The sequence below is a fragment of the Chelonoidis abingdonii genome, chromosome 11, assembly GCF_003597395.2.
Source record: "Chelonoidis abingdonii isolate Lonesome George chromosome 11, CheloAbing_2.0, whole genome shotgun sequence".
NCBI classification, from domain to species: domain Eukaryota; kingdom Metazoa; phylum Chordata; order Testudines; family Testudinidae; genus Chelonoidis; species Chelonoidis abingdonii.
In genome coordinates, this window is record NC_133779.1 from 27839789 (window position 1) to 27863112 (window position 23324).

At 45.5% G+C, this 23324-nt stretch overlaps 1 protein-coding gene across 1 annotated transcript in view; it reads right to left on the bottom strand.

Annotated features, from left to right (window-relative positions):
* LOC116822588 (ceramide synthase 4-like) overlaps window positions 1-23324 on the bottom strand; it is a 58283-nt gene that overhangs the window by 19029 nt on the left and 15930 nt on the right. Inside the window, exons 2-6 of the mRNA XM_075070422.1 lie at window positions 15468-15585; window positions 9780-9898; window positions 3803-3860; window positions 3291-3341; window positions 293-385 (exon numbers count right to left, since the gene is read on the bottom strand). Of these exons, the coding sequence (XP_074926523.1) occupies window positions 293-355 (63 nt within the window). The 5' untranslated portion in view covers window positions 356-385; window positions 3291-3341; window positions 3803-3860; window positions 9780-9898; window positions 15468-15585. The remainder of the gene's footprint in view (window positions 1-292; window positions 386-3290; window positions 3342-3802; window positions 3861-9779; window positions 9899-15467; window positions 15586-23324) is intronic.

The following is a 23324-nucleotide window of genomic DNA, read 5'->3' on the forward strand; positions in this document are numbered from 1 at the left end:
TTACCACACTAGAATCTAAGCATCTCCCAAACTGGCCTTTGAAGGGAGGGTCACTATAGGATGTAGAACATTTAAAACAGATTGGGGTGATTCTTCCCACAGCCTGAAGTGCGGGTCACTGACAAACTGATGAGGCAGACAGGAGACAGTTGTGAGGGTGAAGAGCTGAAAGAAGTGGGAGGGTGCTGGATAGGTCCCTGACTTTGTTATTTTGCATTGGACCCCAGAGAACCTCTGGCTGGCCACTCACATCTCACACATCGCTATCTAGAACCTAAGTACTTCCGCTCACCTTTCTTTTCACATCAAAGGCCATGGTGAAAGTCAGTGACAAGGCAAAGGAGAGTTCCATCATGTAGTACCAGTACACAGAGCGCTGTAGTGGCTGCAGCAGCAAAACAAAGAGGCTTAGTTAATGCATAAACCATGGGAAAGAGCAGATAGCTGCAAAGAGAACCGGAGCTGAATACGTTTGCTGTGTCTGAAACGATTTACTTGGGCACAGGGAATCTGGTAAACAGTGAATCAGTAGAGCTGTGTGGGAAATTGTAGCTGTTCTGTGAAAAACTGAGATTTTAAACCGCCCCCCCCCATCTGTATTGAGATGAACCTGACCCCTTTAGATGGAAAAATACATTTGAGAGGGAGACACATACCCCTGCCACAACCCCAGAAGAGCCAACTGCCCAGGGGGCTCTTCCTTGGAACATGGATGACCCAGATTCAAGTCTCTCCTCTGCTAGATTTAGACCAGGGACGTGAACCAGGGCCTCTTCCACCCCAGCTGAGTGCCCTCGCTCATTGTAAGCAGAAATTCTAGCATGTTCCTGCTCAACATTTTGTTTTTGCCAAATTGGAATTTTCTGTTTTGTTGAAAAATTCCCAACCAGCTCTATGGATCAGACTAGTGGTCCAGGGTTTGACACTGGGAGCACTGAGGTCCCAACAGTTGTTTCTGTTTCAGTACCTACAAGCTGATATGCTACAGCTATTTATTATACCACATGAACCCCCTCCTGCCCTTCATGCATTAGTGTTAAAGTTGCGTAGTTAACACTCAAGATTTATTACAGTGCCTTGATTCATGGGTCTGTCCCCAGGGAACAGCTTGGTTAAGACAAGGAATAGGGCTAGGTTAAAAAGAGATTCAACAAATTGGTGCAAGAAACAATACAACTGAGGGAACAAAAGAGTCATAGTAATAAGCAGCAAAGAATCCTGTGGCACCTTATAGACTAACAGACGTTTTGGAGCATGAGCTTTCGTGGGTGAATACCCACTTCATCGGATGCATGTAGTGGAAATTTCCAGGGATAGGTATATATATGCAAGCAAGAAGCAAGCTAGAGATAACGAGGTTAGTTCAATTCAATATTTACCTGCCCCTGGAAATTTCCACTACATGCATCTGACGAAGTGGCTATTCACCCACGAAAGGTCATGCTCCAAAATGTCTGTTAGTATAAAAGATGCCACAGGAATCTTTGCTACTTTTACAGATCCAGACTAACACGGCTACCCCTCTGATACTTGACACTTTTTCCCTACACAGTAATAAGGTTATACAATTACATGGTCCAGCAAGGGGTGCAGCTTATTCTACCAAATCAGTGGGTTGTTTTAAACTTGTGTCCATTTCTATTATTTTAAAACACTGCTCAGTTCTGTATATTTATATTACATTAAAAAACCCTCCATTTAAAGGGTTGCAAAGTTAAGCATTCAAAAGTCAGGAAGTGCCAGGATTAAGACTGACTTTGCAAACTTACTTCATCTCCTTTGTATGTATGCATGCATTAAGGTACAGTCTTTAATTACATGATCACATGCGATTTTTGCCCCAGGAACCCTTTTCAGCACTTCTATAAGTCTAAATACATAAATAATTTTGCTTTAAATTTAAACTGTTGATATTCAATAATAATATTTAGCATCTGCCTAGCAGGTTGCCTCTGTGGATCTCAAAGCATTTTTACAAAGACGTTTATCCGAAGAATATCATTTTAAAGACAGGAAAATTGAAGTGCAGGGAACAGGCACTTGCACTATGTCACACAGCATGTCTGTAGTAGCTAAAGTCACAGAAGCAGCCCAGGTCTGCTGACTCCTAGTCCCACACTAGTGCTCCAGCCATGGGGACATGCTACCTAGAGCTGACTGAGGAAGGGGATGCAGAACTGACATTTCCATCCAATGAGGCCCTGTTGGGACAGATCATAGCATTCCCAGGTTCCACTGCACTTGAATACCCAAGGGCAAAAACTAGTTGTCTCTCAGTAACCAAGGTTTCCATGTAATCAGTAGAACAGACATCATCCCATCAAAGGTTAAGTGACATCATCCCCTTAAGTTAAGTAACATTAATTAGTTAAGTAAGTTAAGTTAAGTAACATTAATTAAGTTAAGTTAAGTAACATTAATTACATTGGAAACCACAGCATATATGTTTTAACCCCTATAGATGGGGTATATAGGTTTTGCCCAGTACTGAGAGGTTAACAGGTTAAATTCATCTCCCTAAATAAGCCATAGGAGGCACCTGTATCAAGGGAGTGTGTATCAGGCGTGGGAAATGTGTTAGGCAGAGTGTGCTGAGATGTCCCTAAAGCAGACTGGAGAAGCCTGTATCCCCAGCACATCCTCCAGCAGCTGGGAAAGGACACCGTTTGCCTTCCCATGCTCTAAGAGATCTTTGTGATCCCTGACGAAAGTGACTTGTTTTTGTTTTATTCACCATTAACAGGATCCTTCTTATTACCTCAGCTTAGTTTGTCCCCCATTGCTTGCAGAAGTGCAGAGCTGGCTAAGTCCTGACATGGCCACAGCCCTTTTACATCTCTCCCCTCTTATGAATGTCTGAACAGCCATTACACCAATGGGATGCAGACTTGCAGAAGGCCCAGATATGTTCAGCGCCACGAGGGAAATGTACTTGCCCTTGGAAGTGATTCTGCCTTTACCACGCAGGATCTTTTCATTATACTGCTTTGAACAAACTGTCTGTGGAAGTAGGTGTCTACACAGAGTCACACCTCTGCTGAACTGAAGGGTTAGCATACCTGTTATCAGGTGATTGCATTCTCTTGACTCAAGCCTAGACCTGCGGTGCTTACCATTCTGTCCATGACGCATACTGTAACTCTCCTGTAAAGAGCCCTCTGAGGTCTACCTTAAACAATACAGGATAAGGGGTGCATCCAGCCGCTTGGCACAGGTCCTGACAAAGGCCAAGAGACTATGTGAACCTTCTGAGTTGCTGTTACATGGACCAACACACCTGGATGACTTACCTGCTGTGGATACCCCACCCAGCATTCTTTTGGGTCCCAAAACCAGGGCTTCTGTAAAGAAACAGTGTAATCTAACTGTGAGAGTGTCAGAAACATTCCTCTCCCAACCAGCTGCCTAATGAATTGGCCTGTTCCCATTATAGATTATACTATAGTACAAAATGGAGGTGCTTGTTTTGACCCCATCATAAAGGATGCATTCTGAAACAGTCTTATAATAAGATTTTCCATCAGACTACATTAAGGTCCTGCTTCTTTTAATATGTGGATGGCCTTGCAGGGTGAAATTTTGGTGTTAGCTTTTATGCCCTTTGAACTTCCTGTGTAGTTTTTGGGTGATTTAAAAATGTTTTCCCCTAGTAGATGGACTGGAAAGTACTTCATCATCCTTATGTGACACAAATACATCATCCTGCTTCTCTCCAAGTACAGAATAGAAATATTTATTGAACATGTTTGTCTTTTGTGCATCATTGCTAGCAAGGTAGGGTGGGTGCTGATTACATACTCACATCGTACAAGACCACAAGTCCAGTGCAGAAGGAAGTGACGTAACACAAAGAACTCCAACTAAAAGCAAGTAAGAAAAGAACAAAGGAAATTAGAAGTTCATCAGAGGTCAGGCTCAGCCCTTCTGGCCACACCTAGTGTCAGTCATTTGTGCAACCACTGACCTTAGCTAATAGATACTCACACAGCATATAGCACTCAAATGAGCTCCACTTGATAGCAGAGCTCTAGGTGCACTTTATTCCCTCATTCGCAAAAGAGGAGCAACATGTAATACTGTATATAACTGCTTACAATGCATCAGCCTTAGTCCTCTGCTCCATATTCTCTTCTAATAATTCCAGTCTAAATTTCCTCAGCCCTGGTACATACCATCAAACTGAAGCACTGCTGATAGGAACGGTCAGAAATGGTTGTGAGCTCACCATGGTTTAAATGGAAGTATAGATTAGAACACACCATATTCACCACTGGTTGAGCTGCCACTCTCATGACAATTATAGTCATCAGCAGTTCTATTACACAACGTAGACAAGGTCTTAGGGGGCAGTTTGGGGTAGGTCTTGGTATATTTTGGTTTCAGAAGCATCAGGCAGCCAAGTTTCATTTACAGAGGATGAGGTGGGAGTGATCATCTGTGTCAAAGGCGAGCAGACAGATGAAGGAGATTTGGTGGAGAGGATGCTGTTAGGATTGGCAAGGAGGCAGCATGGTTTCTTGGGAGCCAAGAATGTCTGTGCTTTAGCTCTGTGCAGCTGCTTACTCCTGCTCAGAGCAGATGGAGCCCAAGCTGGATGGGAGTGCAAGGAATTGGTGATCATGCCCTGGCCAGGACAACTGAAATGGCACAGGACATGTTGTAATATGTTGCTGGTAGAGGCCAGTAGTGAATAAGCATTGCTGTGGAGTACACCCAAGGGGTGTCTGAGGCACAAGCCTTTCTGGGTGGTGTGCAGTTTATGCAGCACCCGCCCCCCCTCCAGCTCATAGCTGTGCCTACAGGCACTGCATCATGAATGGGAGGAGGGAAACAGCTGGTAGTTGGGAAGACAGATGAGGTCAAGAGGGATTTTTCAGGATACACCAGGGGTCAGCAACCTTTCAGAAGTGGTGTGCTGAGTCTTCATTCATTCACTCTAATTTAAAGTTTTGCATGCCAGTAATATATTTTAACATTTTTAGGTGGTCTCTTTCTAGAAGTCTATAATATATAACTAAACTATTGTTGTATGTAAAGTAAATAAGGTTATTAAAACGTTTAAGAAGCTTCATTTAAAATTAAATTAAAATGCAGAGCCCCCTCCGAACCGGTGGCCAGGACCCGGGCAGTGTGAGTGCCACTGACAATCAGCTCGTGTGCTGCCTTTGGGACATGTGCCATAGGTTGCCTACCCCTGGGCTATAGGATAGAATGTGTGTTTGAAAGCAGAACCTGAGGAAAAAACTGAATTGAAGGTAAGGGAACCTGGATGAATTATGGGTGAGGAGAGTAAAAGCAGGTGGAGACAGGGCAGGCAGGGCTGGCCTTACCATGAGGCAAACTGAGGCGGCTGCCTCAGGTGCCAGACTGGGGGGAGGGGGGTTGCCATTAGGACCCAGGGTGTAGAAAATTGTGTCTGGTGCTGGTGCATATGAATTCTCTCTGCTCTAGATGCACAGAGATGGTGGAGTGCTGTGCTGGAGGAAGGAGGGCACAAGAGACATAACAGGCAGGCAGGAGAAAAGGTGAGAGGGAATAACAGAAAGCAGCAGGAGCTGCAGGAAGTAGAGAGGAGGAGGCACCTCTAATGTACCTCTAAGCACCCCAGGAGCCTGGACTGATTCACACCAGCTTCTCAGGGAGCTTCCTGTTTCCTGCTGTTTCCTGAACCCACTTGAAGAACAGGTAGTCACCTGAAGTAGGAGGAGCCAGTTAGGCCTTAAGACACTGATATCTCCCTCCTCAGCCTGCTACCAGCCGGCTTATTTGTCCCCTTCAACTGAGTTTTGAGAGCCACTATAGCTGGTGCAGAAGTGCATCATAGAAAGAGAAAACCCCTCTGGGGCAGCATTCAGAAGAAGAAAGCAATCAAGAAAAGCTTTTCTATCTAAGCAGGAAGGAGCTCTCCTGAGATACGTAGTGCCAAGGCTTCCCCACTCTGAACTTTAGGGTACAGATGTGGGGACCTGCATAAAGCATTCTAAGCTTAGAGAGTCTGCCACCATCCAAGTCCTCAGTCTGGAACATCCCCTTCTCCCAAAACCTTCCCTCCGTGGGTAGCCGAGAGCCTTTTTCACCAAGTTCCTGTGAATGCACCGAGTCCAACCCTTGCAGTCTTAACACAGAGGAGAATTGAACCAGTTCCCCACCAATTCCCTGGTGAGTCTGAGGATCATACCGCTTGATGCTTAACAAGCGAGAAAATCACAATCAGGTTCTTTGAACAAGACAGCTTTGATTAAGAAAAAGGAAAATCATCTCTGTTAAAAGATCAGGATGGAAGATACTTCAGGGTATCAGAATTCATATAGCCTCAGAGAACCCGTCGTAGCCTTGAGTTCAAAAGGAGTTACAGCAACGGAGGTAAAATGCCTCTCAGCAACAAGAGGAACTTTACAAGTTTGAGAAAAACAAAAAATGAAGACTAGACCGAGCTCCTGGCTGGTACTTACAAGTTGGAAATAATGAGAAGACTGGTTACAGAAGATTTGGAGAGCCCGGATGACATCTCGGTACCTCTTCAGTCCCAAGACGTTGACACCACCCTCCAAAAAGACCAGAAACAAAAAGCACTTCCTTCCCAAGAATTTGAAGAGTATCTTATTCCCTTATAAATGAGTACCTATTGGCTCAGGTTGTCCGCCAGGTTACCTGAGCTTCTTACCCTTTCACAGGTCAAAAGGAGTTTTGTGTCTGCTGGACATGAGGGATTTAATACGTATATGTACACAGGGCGGCTGTTCACCTTCCCTTATTATATTATGACATATTAGCACAAACGTTCACAGTGAGCCATTCCAGCCTCACTGAGGACGTGAGTGGTGAGGAGATGCCTGATCTTCTAGTTAGTCCAGAGTGCAGAGTGACCTGGTAGCCTGCGCAGCAATCCAATATCATACCATCTCAAATAGGAATGTAACACATGTACATTCTGAAAGAAAAGTGTAGACAGAGAGAAGCGTGTGGAGGAAGGCACAAAGAACAGCATGCTGCCTGAGTTTAGTTCTTAAGTCTTAGATCTGATCCAGGACTAAGGATCACTTGAGCAGTAGCCTGAGGACTTCCTTGTGTACCTGCATGGGGCCACAGCAAGTAAAACCTTTCATGTTCCCAAAGACATGAAATAGAAGTTTTCATCCAACATATTCTGGGTGTGAAATCGCCACACGGGTACAAAGTGAAGAGAGGCCATAGCTTATGTACTCAAGAACACCCAGAATGCTTGCACTATACTAGTTTTTGGTAGCAACTACTTCCAGATTCCGTCAAGCCACATTGAGGTTCTAGAGAAAAAAGCACTGGAAATACTGGGCTGAAATTGCATGCCATGAAGAAGGCAGCAATCACTAGAGAGCATATCATAGCGTGGAAGAACTTTGAGAATGAATACTGGATTAATAGGCACCATAGTGATACAAGCATCAAGAGAGATTGCATCAGATGTCTTTTAATTGGGCAAAATATGTACATAGAAGGATACTACATTGCATTGATAAGTACATGACTTGCACTACCCAAACCTAGCACATGCAATGGGCAACTGTACAGATCAAGCAGTATGTGACCAAAATGAGAATCTTTAAAAATTGTTGGAAACTGAATGGTAAGACGATTAATAGAATGTAACTCAGGAAGCAATCCTAAGAAGAGTAACCACCACAAAAACTGTCAACACAATTCAAATAGGAATCATAACAGTTCTAAGCAACAAAGTCAACGAGAAGATTGTGGCGATAATCGAAGTACAAGACAAGATATTAATACCGGAACTGCAACCTGAATAATGCCAATACGAACAAATTACTTGAATGGTGCGTTTTGTTAACGAAACCAAGTGAAAAAAAGATGTCCAGCAATGGTGACCGTTCAGAGAGCAATTTTCTAGAAATATTTTGACACCGCATACGATACTACAGGAGCGTATGCAAAGTACTTTCTTAAAAATGCTGAAGATAGTGGGGAATACGATAAGCTGACATGCAGAATCAGATAATTGGTGCCAACATGGAGGAAAGAACAGAGTAGTGCAGAACGGATCGAGGGTAAACCTCAAGGCTTTTTGTCCCATGGTGTTCTCATTCATTGAACTTGGTGTTCAGTTGATGCAGTCATCAGCTTCTACTGAGGCTGCCTGATTTTTTTAATGTAATTCATAGCATCATGTTATTTCTCTCTCAACTCATCAATGTCAAATTTTGGGAATGCACATTCTGAAGAAACATATTCTGTGACAGCTGAAAACCATACTTACTGAGTGCCCACATCGATGGAAAGTCGAGTAGAGGTGATAAGCCTATCAACACCAATTGGATGAATAAGGATGCCAATATTTTTGCCTATTATGGTGGATAATGCTATTGAGAGAACTGTTTGGAGAACCGTGGCAGGGGAAATGAAATAATCCAGAAATATCACATAACTTCACATTTTTCTGTGGTGCTTAGTGTTTGTGACATACATACTGTCTGAAAATGAATGTTGAAAGCAAGAGATTCCCAGGTATTGACCTTGATATATCTGGAGCAATGGAACAACTGACCAAAGCAAAGTCAATAATCTGCATCTACAATCAGATGAGGGATTTAAATGTCTGAGGAGTCCTACAGAAGTTGGCAGAGAACTCACACTGAAGCTATTTCCCACCCATTCAATGAATACTAAGAGTCACTGGAAGAACGACGTTTTGATTACGAGGCATGGGATAATCCCATAAGAGTACCCAAACCACAATTCAAGAGTGAATTCTTTAACCAGCGTGCTAGATGTGCAAATTGTGTTCAGTTGAAGAACTTCCATGCAGCTCAAAGAACACCGCAGTTTTTGGGATATTTGAGAATTCAAAAACTCCTCACTATATCCTGAAGAAGGACCTACACCACAATGCAGGGGCACTAGAAACAGTGTTGACACATGATGGATATGCACGGATACTTGATGCAGTGATTAAGGTGAATTGAACTGAAGCCCTTCAAGAATTTCAAGCAAGATCAACTCCAAAGGCTGTTCTGGGAATATATGTGCACAATAAGATGACCACCCTCTTTCCAATGCTTTTGTTGTTCTCTGCATACTTTAAACAATTCCTGTTGCCAGTGGAGAACACAGCTTCTCCAAGCTGAAGTTAATAAAAACACATCTATGCTCCACAATGACACAGGAGAGGCTGGTCGGCCTTGCAACCATCTCCATAGAGCATGAGCTGGCCCAGACTGTGGACCTTAAGCAGCAAGCAGTTCAAATCTTTGCAACCAAGAAGGCATGGAAAGCACCACTTTTATTATTCAAACAGATAAAAATGCCAGTGTTTACTATGCAGACAAGAAAAGTTACATTTGCTGTTCAGGTGTTTGAAAGTTAAGTGTTACTTAAAATATTTGAACGAGGCATTTTAAGTTGTTAGTTCTCCTTTATTGGGAGGAAGCAAAGCAGCACCATGAGAGGAGTAGAACAGGAAGAAGGCAGAATTGAGACCTTTCAAAGTTTTGGCCCAAGCGTGGGGGCGTCATTTGAGCTCCCCGCCTCAGGTGCCAAAATGTTGTGGGCTGACCCTTAGGTCAGGGGTAGGAGGAGACATTCAGAGGCTGAAGGTGGAGGGAGAAGTGAGGCCTCTGATTTAGGGTAGGGAAGCAGCACAGGAGGGGGGAGATGAAGCAGAGGAGCAGCAGGAAGGGCACATTCCAGCTGGGACCCAGAGGTGCTGGGAGGCTGTGCACAGACTGCAGAGCTCAGACCCTGCTGGAAGGTTGAAGTGACCCAAGGCCTCTCGCCACGTCACTCACCTCACTGAACAGAATTTTGTAGTCAGGCTGGGTTTGTCCTGGTTCCGCCGGTATCGGAACCACCTCTCCACCTTTGTGGTGGGCAAGTCACACTGCTTGGATAAGCAGATCAGCTGCCCCTGGAAAACAGCCAAACAAACAAGACTCACACTCCCTGATGGCACAAATAGCAGAAGTGCCCAGCCTCCCTCACTAATCCCTCTTCCCACCTGGGGCAGGGGCCAGAATGAGTCCAAGGCCTGGTCAATCTACAATCTACAGCTACAATCTCAGATCACAGGAATAAAGACATTATCTGTCCTGTTCTGCCTAGGGCTCTTTGGGCCTCACCCACGCCTCTTGCTAGCTCCAGGAAACATTCACACCCGCCTGGGTGAGAACCTCCTGAGCAGAGGCTCCAATAGCACCTAACTGTTCAATGGTTTGCAGCTGGAGTGATCACGTTCACTTGGACAAGCGGAAGATTTCCCCTGAGAGGCCTGCTGATTTATGGCAGTTTGGTCAATGGGAGCCCATCCAAACTCCAGGAACCCAACACTGATGTTACCAATCTATCATAAAAACCTATTTAAGCCACTGTTAAAACTAAAATGAAAACCCCTCCCAAATCCCTCAGAACTAATATCATCCCCGTCCCTTTCATACACAATCTGCCCCCTCCCCCTTCCACTCACAATCCCTACCGCCACTTCCACACACAATCCTCCGTCCTGCCTCTTCCACACACGATCTGCCCCCCCCACAACCCGCCCCCTTCCTGGTCCCCCCACAATCCGCCTCCTTTCACCAAGGGTGGCTCCAGGTACCAGTGCAGCAAGCATGTGCCTGGGACGGCAAGCCAGGGTGTGTTTGTGTGCCAGTCGCCATGAGGGCAGCTGTCAGGAAGTCTTTGGTGGCGTTTCTGCGGGAGGTCCACCGGTCCCGTGGCTTTGGTGGCAATTCGGTGGCGGATACGCCGAAGGCAGGGGACCAGCAGATCACCCGCTGAACCGCTGCGGAATCCGCAGGACCGGTGGACCTCCTGCAGAAACGCCACCAAAGGATCCCTGACTGCCGTGCTTGGGGCGGCAAAATACATAGAGCCACCCCTGCCTTTCACACACAACCTGCCCTCCTGCCCCTTCCACACACAATCCTCCCCCTGCCCCTTTCAGTCACCGTCTCCCCCAGCCCCTTCCACACCCAATCCTCCCCCTTCCACACACAATCCCCCCCACCCATTCCAGTCTAGATCTCCGCCATCCCTTCTAGTCACAATCCCCCCTGCCACTTCAACACACAGTCCTGCACCTTCCACACATAGTCATAGAATCAATGAAGATTAGGGTAAGAAGAGACCTCAGGAGATCATCTAGTCCAGCCTCCTGCTCAAAGCAGGACCAATCTCCAACTAACTCATCCCAGCCTGGGCTTTGTCAAGCCAGGCCTTAAAAAAATTTAGGTGAGATTCAACCTACCTAGACCCTTCCAGTGCCCTTTACCCTCCTAGGAGACAGTGTTTCCTAGTTAGGGTGACCATTTGATAGGGAAGTCCCCCAAGTTTGAGGCTTTTTTATATAAAGCTTTTTACCCACCTATTCCTGATTCACACTTGCTGTCTGGTACTTTTCATAATATGCCACTGCTCCCACTGAACTTGAGACTGTCTGTTTGTCATCTGACTCTGAGACAGTCAGCTTCTCTTTGGAACCCCCCCATCTTTGTATTGAAGCAGCTATCAATCCCCTCATTTCTCTTTGCGGACACAGCCCAGTTCCCTTAGTCTTCCTCGTATCATGTGCCCGCCTAAAACATTTTCTTTCCCTTGTGGACTTTTCCAATTTGTCAATCCCTTCTGTAGTGGGGGTCAAACGAATGCATCTCAGATGTGAGCTCACCGGGCCTAATGAAATCACTTCCTAATTGCTGGCAGTGCTCCTACTAAATAAGCCCAATTATCGTTGGCCTTTTTGGCAACAAAGGCATTTCTGACTCATACCCAGCTTCTCGTCACTTTATCCCAGGTCCTTTTCTGCAGAAGGTAATGTTTTTCTAGGACCTTTAATATTTTTGTTGCTCTCCTTAGATGTCTTCAATTTGTCACATCTTTCTGAAATTGGTTCCAGATTGACACAGTACTCCAGCTGGCTCTCAGTTGTGAGCTAGAGTGGAAGAATTACTTCTCATGTTAGTTTCAACACTCACATATCCCAAAGATTATTCACTTTTTTTTTGCAACGTATGCTTGTTGCGCTTTTAGTTTGGATCAGAATTAAACCCAGATCCTTCTCTTACGATATCATTCCAGCAATCTTTTCCCATTTTTATTGTGCACTGATTATTCCTTTTCTGTAGTGTAGTAATTTGGCTTTGTCCTATTTGATTTATACTATTTTATTTCGACTTTCTTAGTATAATCAAATCATTTGGATTCAATCCTGTCCTCAAGTTCTTGCCCCTCCCAGCTGGGTATATCTGAAAATTTGTACTTCCTCCATTTCCAATCCTTCTAAGATATTGATAGATGGACCGGACAAATCCCTGCAGGAATCACTCGTATGCCATTCAGCTAGGACGGTGAACAGTGATATACTCTTGAGATCTTCTTTTCTACACATTGCGCCCTTCTTATGTACATTCATCTAGGCTTATTTCTCTGTTTTATTATGAAAAGGCATATGAGCGTATCAAAGCATTCCTAAAGCTGAGATATAGGAATCTATGTTCCCCCCATCAAGGTTGTTACCTGTCAGAGAAGGATATCAGGGTTCGTATTTACATGATTTTTCTACCAATCATGTTGACTGTATGTATTACCTGATTTCTTCTAGATGCTACAATTTCTGGGTACTGAAGTGAAGCTGACTGGTCTATAATCCCTGGTTGTCCTTATTCCCTTTTTTATAGAAGTACCATATTTGCCCTTTTCAGTCTCTGGTCCTCCTGTTCCTCCAGGGTTTGATGCTCAGAATCTCTTCGCAGTCCTTAAGTATTCTAGGATGTATTCATCAGGATCTCACCGAAGATTTAATTGTCTAAGTATTCTTAAATTTTTTTCCTATGGTAGCCTCAGATCTATCAACTTACGCTGTTATCGTCATCTGATCCTGCTAACTTTTTGTGAACTAACCAAGGCATTGTTAAAACTTCAGCCATTGCTGCGTTTTTTGTTATCTTCTTTCCTCTTCATTAGTAATGGTTCCCTACCCTGTCTTTTGGTCTTTGCTTTGTAACATTTTCTTGTTACCTTTATGTTCTAGCTAGTTTTTCTTGATTTTTTGTTGCCTTGCCTTTCTAATTTGGTCCTACTTCTTTTGTTGTTTTTAAAATATACACTTGCAATTTGACTAGTTTCCAATTCGAGAGTATGACTCTCTTTTTTGAGTTTTAGGTCATGAAGATCTCTTGGTCAAAGCATTGTGTCTTTTCCATACTTTCCTCTATTTTCTATTGCATTGAGTAGTTTGTCTTGTGCTTATAATGTCTTTTAGAAACTACCAGCCATAATCACTAACTTCTGGAAGCCAGGAATCAAGATATATCAAAGACAATGGTGAGTCCTTTCTATGTTCTGATTTTTCCTGACAGTTGCTGGGCAACGCAGCCCCTCTGGTCACTGTACTTATTACATGAAGTCAGCTCTTTAAGAAGGGGTAAGCAACTAGAAAGAGGGAGAAGAGATTGCTCTTCCCATTTGCTCGGGTGAGGGCGCCGAAAGACGCTAGGGCATGGCTGTATATTGTGTAGAGGGTGGTGGGGAACCACATTGTAATTAAACTGCACTGTGTGCTTTGCCAGATAAAGGTGTTCTGAGGCTCATTTGTGGGCTGAGAAGAGGCAGGAGGCAAGCGGGCCCTGCCACACTGTCCTAACTTATTAGGTGACAATGGTACAGGCACAGATATTTGTTCAGATCTTCATTATGATTGGAGGATGACGTGACTGCCTCTCACAGTTTGCAGATGCACATAAATGGAGGAGTGGTAGATATGCTGGAGGTGATAGGAATACAGAGTGACCTAGAAATTTGATTGGGCCAAAGAACTGTGGGTTTACAAGGACAGCGAGTCTGCACTTAGGAAGAAGAATTCCTTCATTTGCTAACAGTACTAGGGACGTGTGGCTATTGAGCAGTTCTGCTTAGAATAGGACTATGGGGTAACGGTGGACGAGACTGGATATGAGTCAACCGTGGCCCTTGTGCAGAAGGTAGGTGGATGTTGGGTGTATATAGAGCATTGCGTTGATCGGGGATGTGATCATGTCCTCTCTATTCGACAGCTTGGTGAGGGCTTCTCCATGGAGTTGTGTCGCTTTCCACTTTTGCGGCCACGCTTACAGAAGGTGTGAAAATTGGAAAGAATCCGATGCAACAAAAATGATAGGGGCGGAGCAATGACTTGCTGGGAGGCTGAGGGAACTGGGATTGTTTAGTTAGAGAAGGAGAAGATGAGGGGGTTGATAGCTGCTTTTTACAATCTCTGAAAGGAGTTCAAAGAGGATGGATCTCAGACTGTTCTCAGTGGTGACCAGATGACGAACAGGAGTAATGTCTCAATTGCAAATGAGGGCGGTTTAGGTTGGTATAGGAAAGAAATTTTTTCACTAGGAGGGTGGTGGAACAGTGGACATGGTTCCCTAGGGGTGTTGGATTCCATTCTTAAGGGTTTTAGTCAGCGCTATGACAAAGCCCTGGCTGGGATGATTTAGTTGGGGATTGGTCCTGCTTTGAGCAGGGGATTGGACTAGATGACCTCTTGAGGTCCCTTCCAACTCTGATATTCTATGAACAGCAAAATCTAAAAACTCATTCTTTACAGAGAATTAGCATTAAATGCAGAGTGAGATGGAGTCATTACACGCAGGCAGAGCTGGCCAAAACATTTTCCTGCTGAAAATAGGATTTCATCAAAACCAAAACTTTTTGTGGAAGATTTCATTTTATGATAATTTTCTATGGGAAATTTTCATTTCATTCAGTTTTTGAAAACAAGGGATTTTAAAGTTTCAAATATTTGTTTTTCTTTGTCCCTATTTTATCATAACTTCTCACTGAATTCAATAAAATGATTGATGTTCCCTTTTTCTTTTTTTTTTCCTTTTTCCATTCTTTAACTTTTCAAAACTTCAACTCTGGAAAAGTTACAGATTTTCTTTTCGCCACTTTAACTTTTCTAAAATTGGAGTTTTGCAGTTAAAGACTAGAAAAAGAAAACAAAATAAAGTGGAAAAATAAAACAACCTATGCCTCATAGGTTGGGGGGAGGGATAGCTCATTGGTTTGAGCATTAACCTGGGTTGTGAGTTCAATCCTTGAGGAGGCCACTTAGGGATCTAGGGCAAAAATCTGTCAGGGAATTGGTCCTACCTTGAGCAGGGGGTTGGACTAGATGACACTCTGAGGTCCCTTCCAACCCTGATATTCTATGATCATTAATCTTGTTGCAGAAATAGGGAGAACAAACAAAGGGTAGAAAGAGGAAGGAAAATTCAAAATTTGTAAATATTTTCATTTGAAAAATTTTATGAAAAAAATGGATTTTGCAGCAGTTCTACATGCAGGTGCCACCTGCAATGTACAGTGTGACTATGGGGATTCATAACTAGCAAATGAGAGCTCAGTTCAATTAAATTGTAGCTTACTAGTGATAAGAACGTGCCTGGATGCAAGGGTCTGAATCTAGGAGGATGGTAGAAGAAGGAACTCACCTCCTTTGGCTTCTTGCTGTGAGTAGCATAGAAGGTTTCCAGCACAGGATTGGGTGGAGCGTTCAACCTCACCTTGTCCCTCACCCCCAGCTTTCTGCCCAGGGGCAGGGCTATGAATCTGCAAGACACCACAAGCAGGTTTCAGCCAAGTGAGGTGTCAGTCAGTCCTGTAGGTGTCATGGTATTGCTGATGCACATTTAATCCCACTGATCTGGCATAAAGACACTGTGGTCACCTGGTGATGCCACATAATGTCCAAGCACAAACATGCATTTCTGGTATCACCATCTGAGCAGAACTGTGACATGCTCCAGTGCCAAAATAATACACTCAATATCGAATGTGCAGTCAATCAAATATACATAAGAAAACAGTATGGCCAACCCCAAGCATTGAAAAAATGGTGAGTCAGACCATCAAAATTCAAGGTTGGCTTCAAAATCATGAGATTTTTAATAATATGGATTTGAAGCTTTTTATTTCCCTTCTGTATTTTGCACACATTTGCCAGCATTTCTCTAAAACCACACGATCTCTATAACCACTGCTAGAAACTTGCTTTTTTAAAAACATGGAAGTGGGGATTATGATGTGTCAATGACTCCAGGGTCTAGAGTTGTAAGAAAAAGGACTAATATAAAAGCCATGATGAAACCGTGAAGTTTGGAGTGTTCCTAATACACCCCGCCCTAGGAGAGGAACAGTGAAGTTGGGTCTGCCTATAGACACCTCACAGAAGCAGCCAGTCAGAGCCCAGCAGGCTCAGATAAAAAGGAGCTGCAGAACCATAGCAGGACAGTTCCTGGCTGAGACCAGAAGAGCAAGGAAGGGTGCTCCTCTCTGGCCAAATGAGCTTGAGAGATAACCAGAGTTTAAAGTGGGAGAGAGAGAGGAGTGGAGAACTTTAACCTGAGGTAAGGGGTGGTGGTCCCTGGGCCTCTTCCCACCTGGCCCCTGTAAGTACAGCAATGAATTGAAGTGAGCAGTACATAACTGCTGTTTATAGGGTCCCAGAGTTGAACTTAGCATTTTAGGTGGGCCTGCGTTCCTCCAGTGATCACTGAGAAAATGGTGTAAACCCCAAGAAGGATGGGGAACAAGCCTAACCTAACCCCAGAGAAAGGAACAAGGTTTGTTTGGAACTCTGAGAGAAAGGCTGAATTTAAAAGCCCTATAGCTGGGGCTAAAGACCCTGGTGAGGGAAAATAGGACATCTGCTACACTGGAAGAGGTTCATTTTGAGTGTGTGACCTGGCCAGAGGGCTGAGCAACTGAAAACCTACCAAGCAAGGTCGATAACCTACAGAGGGCACCAGGAGCAAGGAAAAGACTGTAGTACCGCACACAGCAGTAGGAAGTGCTCAAGAGAGATTACAGTTGGTAACATTGAACACAAGTTCACAAACATGGATGTACTGCAAACACAGCTGCAAATTGGCACGACTGTGGCACTTCAGTATGAACAGAGGCAATAGCTTAAATAGGGTTAAAAAATAAGAGCATTTGATTAAACAAACAAAGAGAATGGTTTGAAAGCTTTGGGTCTTGAGCAGACACTATAGTGCCTCATTCAACTGGTCTACACCACAAAGTTGGGTCAACATCACTTGCCTTGTGTCTACCTATTTGTGCACCTGTCTACACTCCAATTTGTCTATGGCCAATGTAAGTGCCCCATTACAATGACACAGTAATGCCACCTCCCTCAAGGGTGTGGCGCCATGGCTCATAGAATATCAGGGTTGGAAGGGACCTCAGGAAGTCATCTAGTCCAACCCCCTGCTCAAAGCAGGACCAGTCCCCAACTAAATCATCCCAGCCAGGGCTTTGTCAAGCCTTACCTTAAAAACCTCTAAGGAAGAAGATTCCACCACCTCCCTATGTAGCCCATTCCAGTGCTTCACCACCTTCCTAGTGAAAATTTTTTCCTAATATCCAACCTAAGCCTCTCCCACTGCAACTTGAGACTATTACTCCTTGTTCTGTCATCTGGTACCACTGAGAACAGTCTAGATCCATCCTCTTTGGAACTCCCCTTAAGGTAGTTGAAAGCAGCTATCAAATCCCCCTCATTCTTCTCTTCTGCAGTCTGAACAATCCCAGTTCCCTCAGCCTTTCCTCATAAATCAGAGTCCTTCCTAACATGTAAGGCAAAGGCATCCCTTTGGAGATAAAAGGAACAGAGAGAGAGACTCCATATTTATCCTTCACTTAGAAGACAAAGGAACCAAGCAATGAGGCCTCACCAATGTCGAATAGAGGGGAATGATCACATCCCTCGATCTGCTGGCAATGCCCCTACTTATACAGCCCAAAATGCCCGTTTAGCCTTCTTGGCAACAAGGGCACACTGTTGACTCATATCCAGCTTCTCATCCACTGTAACCCCTAGGTCCTTTTCTGCAGAACTGCTGCCTAGCCATTCGGTCCCTAGTCTGTAAGCAGTGAATGGGATTCTTCTGTCCTAAGTGCAGGACTCTGCACTTGTCCTTGTTGAACCTCATCAGATTTCTTTTGGCCCAATCCTCTAATTTGTCTAGGTCCCTCTGTATCCTATCCCTACCCTCCAGCGTATATCTACCACTCCTCCCAGTTTAGTGTCATCTGCAAACTTGCTGAGGTGCAGTCCATGCCATCCTCCAGATCATTAATGAAGATATTGAACAAAACCACCCCCAGGACCGACCCTTGGGGCACTCCGCTTGAAACTGGCTGCCAACTAGACATGGAGCCATTGATCACTACCTGTTGAGCCCCGATGATCTAGCCAGCTTTCTATCCACCTTATAGTCCATTCATCCAGCCCATACTTCTTTAACTTGCTGGCAAGAATACTGTGGGAGACCGTATCAAAAGCTTTGCTAAAGTCAAGGAATAACACATCCACTGCTTTCCCCTCATCCACAGAGCCAGTTATCTCCTCATAGAAGGCAATTAGGTTAGTCAGGCATGACTTGCCTTGTGAATCCATGCTGACTGTTCCTGATCACTTTCCTCTCCTCTAAGTGCTTCAGAATTGATTCCTTGAGGACCTGCTCCATGATTTTTTCCAGGGACTGAGGTGAGGCTGACTGGCCTGTAGTTCCCCGGATCCTCCTCTTCCCTTTTTTAAAGATGGGCACTACATTAGCCTTTTTCCAGTCATCCTGACCTCCCCGATCGCCATGAGTTTTCAAAGATAATGGCCAATGGCTCTGCAATCACATCCCAACTCCTTTAGCACCCTCGGATGCAGTGCATCCAGCCCATGGACTTGTGCTCATCCAGCTTTTCTAAATAGTCCCTGAACCACTTCTTTCTCCACAGAGGCTGGTCACCTTCTCCCCATGCTGTGCTGCCCAGTGCAGCAGTCTGGGAGCTGACCTTGTTTGTGAAGACAGAGGCAAAAAAAGCATTGAGTACATTAGCTTTTTCCACATCCTCTGTCACTAGGTTGCCTCCCTCATTCAGTAAGGGGCCCACACTTTCCTTGACTTTCTTCTTGTTGCTAACATACCTGAAGAAACCCTTCTTGTTACTCTTAACATCTCTTGCTAGCTGCAACTCCAAGTGTGATTTGGCCTTCCTGATTTCACTCCTGCATGCCTGAGCAATATTTTTACTCCTCCCTGGTCATTTGTCCAATTCCACTTCTTGTAAGCTTCTTTTTTGTGTTTAAGATCAGCAAGGATTTCACTGTTAAGCCAAGCTGGTCTCCTGCCATATTTACTATTCTTTCTACACATCGGATGTTTTGTTCCTGCAACCTCAATAAGGATTCTTTAAAATACAGCCAGCTCTCCTGGACTCCTTTCCCCCTCATGTTATTCTCCCAGGGGATCCTGCCCATCAGTTCCTGAGGGAGTCAAAGTCTGCTTTTCTGAAGTCCAGGGTCCATATTCTGCTGCTCTCTCTTCTTCTTGTGTCAGGATCCTGAACTCGACCATCTCATGGTCACTGCCTCCAGGTTCCCATCCACTTTTGCTTCCCCTACTAATTCTTCCCGTTTGTGAGCAGCAGGTCAGAAGAGCTCTGCCCTAGTTGGTTCCTCCAGCACTTGCACCAGGGAAAATTGTCCCCTACACTTTCCAAAAAACTTCCTGGATTGTCTGTGCACCGCTGTATTGCTCCCAGCAGATATCAGGGTGATTGAAGTCTCCCATGAGAACCAGGGCCTGTGATCTAGTAACTTCTGTTAGTTGCCAAAGAAAAGCCTCGTCCACTCATCTCCCTGGTCTGGTGGTCTATAGCAGACTTCCACCACGACATCACCCTTGTTGCTCACACTTCTAAACTTAATCCAGAGACTCTCAGGCTTTTCTGCAGTTTCACACCGGAGCTCTGAGCCATCATACTGCTCTATTACATACAGTGCAACTCCCCCACCTTTTCTGCCCGGCCTGTCCTTCCTGAACAGTTTATATCCATCCATGACAGTACTCCAGTCATGTGAGTTATCCCACCAAGTCTCTGTTATTCCAATAACATCAGAATTCCTTGACTGTGCCAGGACTTCCAGTTCTCCCTGCTTGTTTCCCAGGCTTCTTGCATTTGTATATAGGCACTTAAGATAACTTGCTGATTGTCCCGCTTTCTCAGTCGGAGACACGAGTCCTCCCCTCTTGCACTCTTCTGCTCGTGCTTCCTCCTGGTATCCCACTTACCTCAGAGCTTTGGCAGGGGCGCAGCCAGGTTCTAACATTGGGGGAGCGAACACATAAAAAAGGCGCCACCTGACATATCAAATTACTAATTACATACTTTTAAATTCATTATACATATTTATTTTGTACTTAAAATGAAAACACTAGAATGATATTGTTTTATAAGTTTGTGTGTTATTTTGCTTTTATAAAAGCGCTGACAAAAGGGCGAAGACAAAATATTTTTAAAAAATGTGGGTCTCTTGGCTCTTGCAAGGGATTCACATGTTACAAGACTGACTAATGCTGTAGTGGTAAGTGCTACAAGTGTACAGATGACGTTTCTACCACATTTGACTATGTGATGGAAGCTACTGCCTGATACCAGGGGCTTTCCTTCCCACATGCACCACACCCGCCCCAACGCCAGATTTGCTGTGCCACAAGACCAAGGCTAGGTCCAAGTGGGGGGCAACCCCCACCCCGCAAACCCCTCTGCCAGCTCAGGAGAGGCACCAGAGCTAAGCACTGCGAAGCTGGCCCAGACCCTACAGCCCCCACTCCCTGGCCTGTGGACACACTGTAGCAAAGGAATCAGCTAAGACCACTGGGGTGTGTGTGTGGGAAGGGGGGGGGGTGCGACACCACCAGGGGTCTGTCTCTCAAAAGCCCCAGCCTCAAACTGCAACCTCCTGGCAGGTGAGTGCTGTAAAGGGAAAGCCCCCAAAGAGGGGCAGGCAGCCTCTGAGGCGGAGGGGACAAACTGGGAGCTTACCCCTCCATGTGAAAAAAAGACTTCGTATTGTCTGGAGCCACCAGATTTCTGCCTTTTTTTAATTAAAAGCTCCAAAGGCGAAGCAGTTTGCTCGCACCAGGCTCTCCTTCCCTGCATGGCTCAAGTTTGGGCGCAGCAGACCCAGGATTCTGGGGTCATTGGGATCCTGGGGTCTGGGGATGACCAGCCACTGACTTGATCCTTTGGGCTCTGCCCCTGTTCTCAGCTCAGTGCCTGGATCCACTCCAAGCCCTCAGTCTGAGCCCCCAGGATCCCAATGAAAAGGGCTGGGGGAGAGGGGGCTGGTTTGATTTCTGAAAGGCAAATTCTGCAGGAAGAAAGCAAGTCCCACTGATGTGTCATTGAATGAAGGAGAAGCCCGGAGCACTAGCTCCGCACTTGGGCACACCTGGGGTGTCAGTGATCAGGCTTGCTGGACTGACCCCCAGCCCCCATGCTCAGCTCACGCTGCCTCGCATGCCTCAGGCCGGTGTCACCACCTAGACGGAGGCAGGGGCAGCGCAGCATCTCGCTGTGAGAGGGCCATTGCTCGCATGCACCCGCTGGGACAGCCCCTCTCATCTCTTCTGAGGGGGCTGCTCTGTAATCTGTGGCCCCTGGAAGCAGACAGCACACAGAAGCAAGGGGGGGCACAGTCCCCTGCATGACAGAGACAATTGGACAGAGGTGGGCAGGGTCTGTTGGGGGTTCGCGCAGGGGAGAGGGGGTAGGGGGCTGCACTGAGACACTCTCCAATGCAGCACCTAGGCACACTGGCTCTATGCATCATGAGACCACTTGGGAAAAGGAGGCAGCAAGAGAGGGAGGCTGAGGAGGAAGTGGCCTTCCCCTCCCAGATGGGTCTGAGTGTCCCTGATCTCACAGAGTCTCAGCACTGCAGGCCCCCAGGTACTGGGCTGCAGTGCAAGCTAGAGGGGCTGACTCAGAGAAGTCAGGACCAGTCAGAGCACTTCCCATGCCATCATGAAAACTCACTCCTGGAAAGCTGAGTGAGGTAATATGGGTGCGTATGTGTAATATATATCAAGGTGGGTTAGGTAATATATTTTATTGGACCAGCTTCTGTTGGTGAGAGAGAGAGACAAGCTTTTGAGCTTTCACAGAACTCTTCTTCAGGAAGAAGACAGAACTCTGTGAAAGCTCCAAAGCCTATTTCTCTTTCTCACCAACAAAAGTTGTTCCAATAAAAGATATTAGCTCACCTACCTTGTGGCTCTAATTTCCTGGGAACAACAGGGCTACACTAATACAGGATACAAAAATGCAAGATTCACATGAACAGCACAGAGTGACCATCACACCAGGACACTATTTTCACGATTCATCTTAGCATAATGTCATCATTACATCAAGGAAGTAGCACTATCAGCATAATGAGATAAATACAGCCACATGTGCATGCCAAAAATTCACAGTACAAGCCCACTGGGATCCACACAGCAGGCTAGTAGTGTCAGTTTAGCTCTCAGCTTAGTGGGGATACACTCAGGGACTGAGTCCAAAGGTTCAGCAAAACACAAGGGCACCTGCAAATAGCTGTACTAACAGCAGGATCTACACTGGCACAATAGGAGGATTTGCACGTCAGGGCACTAATTCCCAATCCCGCTGCAAGGCAATATGGGCTCCCCTCCAGGCCTTTAGTACCAGAATTTGTACTCCCAGGATGGAATTATACAAGTTACAGAAGGCAATTCCCAAGAAACAACAAGGCCACTTGACCAAATGGCTGGGTGAATGTTAAACAACCATCACCAGACATTGTGCAGCAAGTGAATGACAATTAGCAATTCAATGACCACCATCACCAGAGAATTACTCAACCCTGGGACTCAGAAATGCCCCCCCCCCGACCCCCCAATGATCACTAGCCCTTCCCTTACGAGACAATTCAGGTTTTCCCCTCCTACCTCCCCCTCAACATGGTGTCTGGACTTGTGTTTGCCAGAGCACATGGATTAACACAGACCATTACAACAGCCTTCCCTTGGGAGACAATTCCACACACCCCCCCAAGGCAGAGATTGCACTGCTAGGAAGGTTCTCCCTGATTGTCTCTTAGGGAGTGCAAGGGAAGAGGCAGTGGGGAAGGGATAGGGGAGGGGGGGGTAGGAGAGGGGAACTGCGGCTGTCACCCAGATGCCAGGGAGGGGGACTAAACGCACTACATGGACATGTAAAAGCAGCAGAGAATCCTGTGGCACCTTATAGACTAACAGACGTTTTGGAGCATGAGCTTTCTTGGGTGGATACCCACTTCGTCAGATGCATGTAGTGGAAATTTCCAGGGGTAGGTATATATATGCTAGAAAGCAAGCCAGAGATAACGAGGTTAGTTCAATCAGGGAGGATGAGGCCCTGTTCTAGCAGCTGAGGTGTGAAAACCAAGAGAGGAGAAACTGGCTCTGTAGTTGGCAAGCCATTCACAGTCTTTGTTC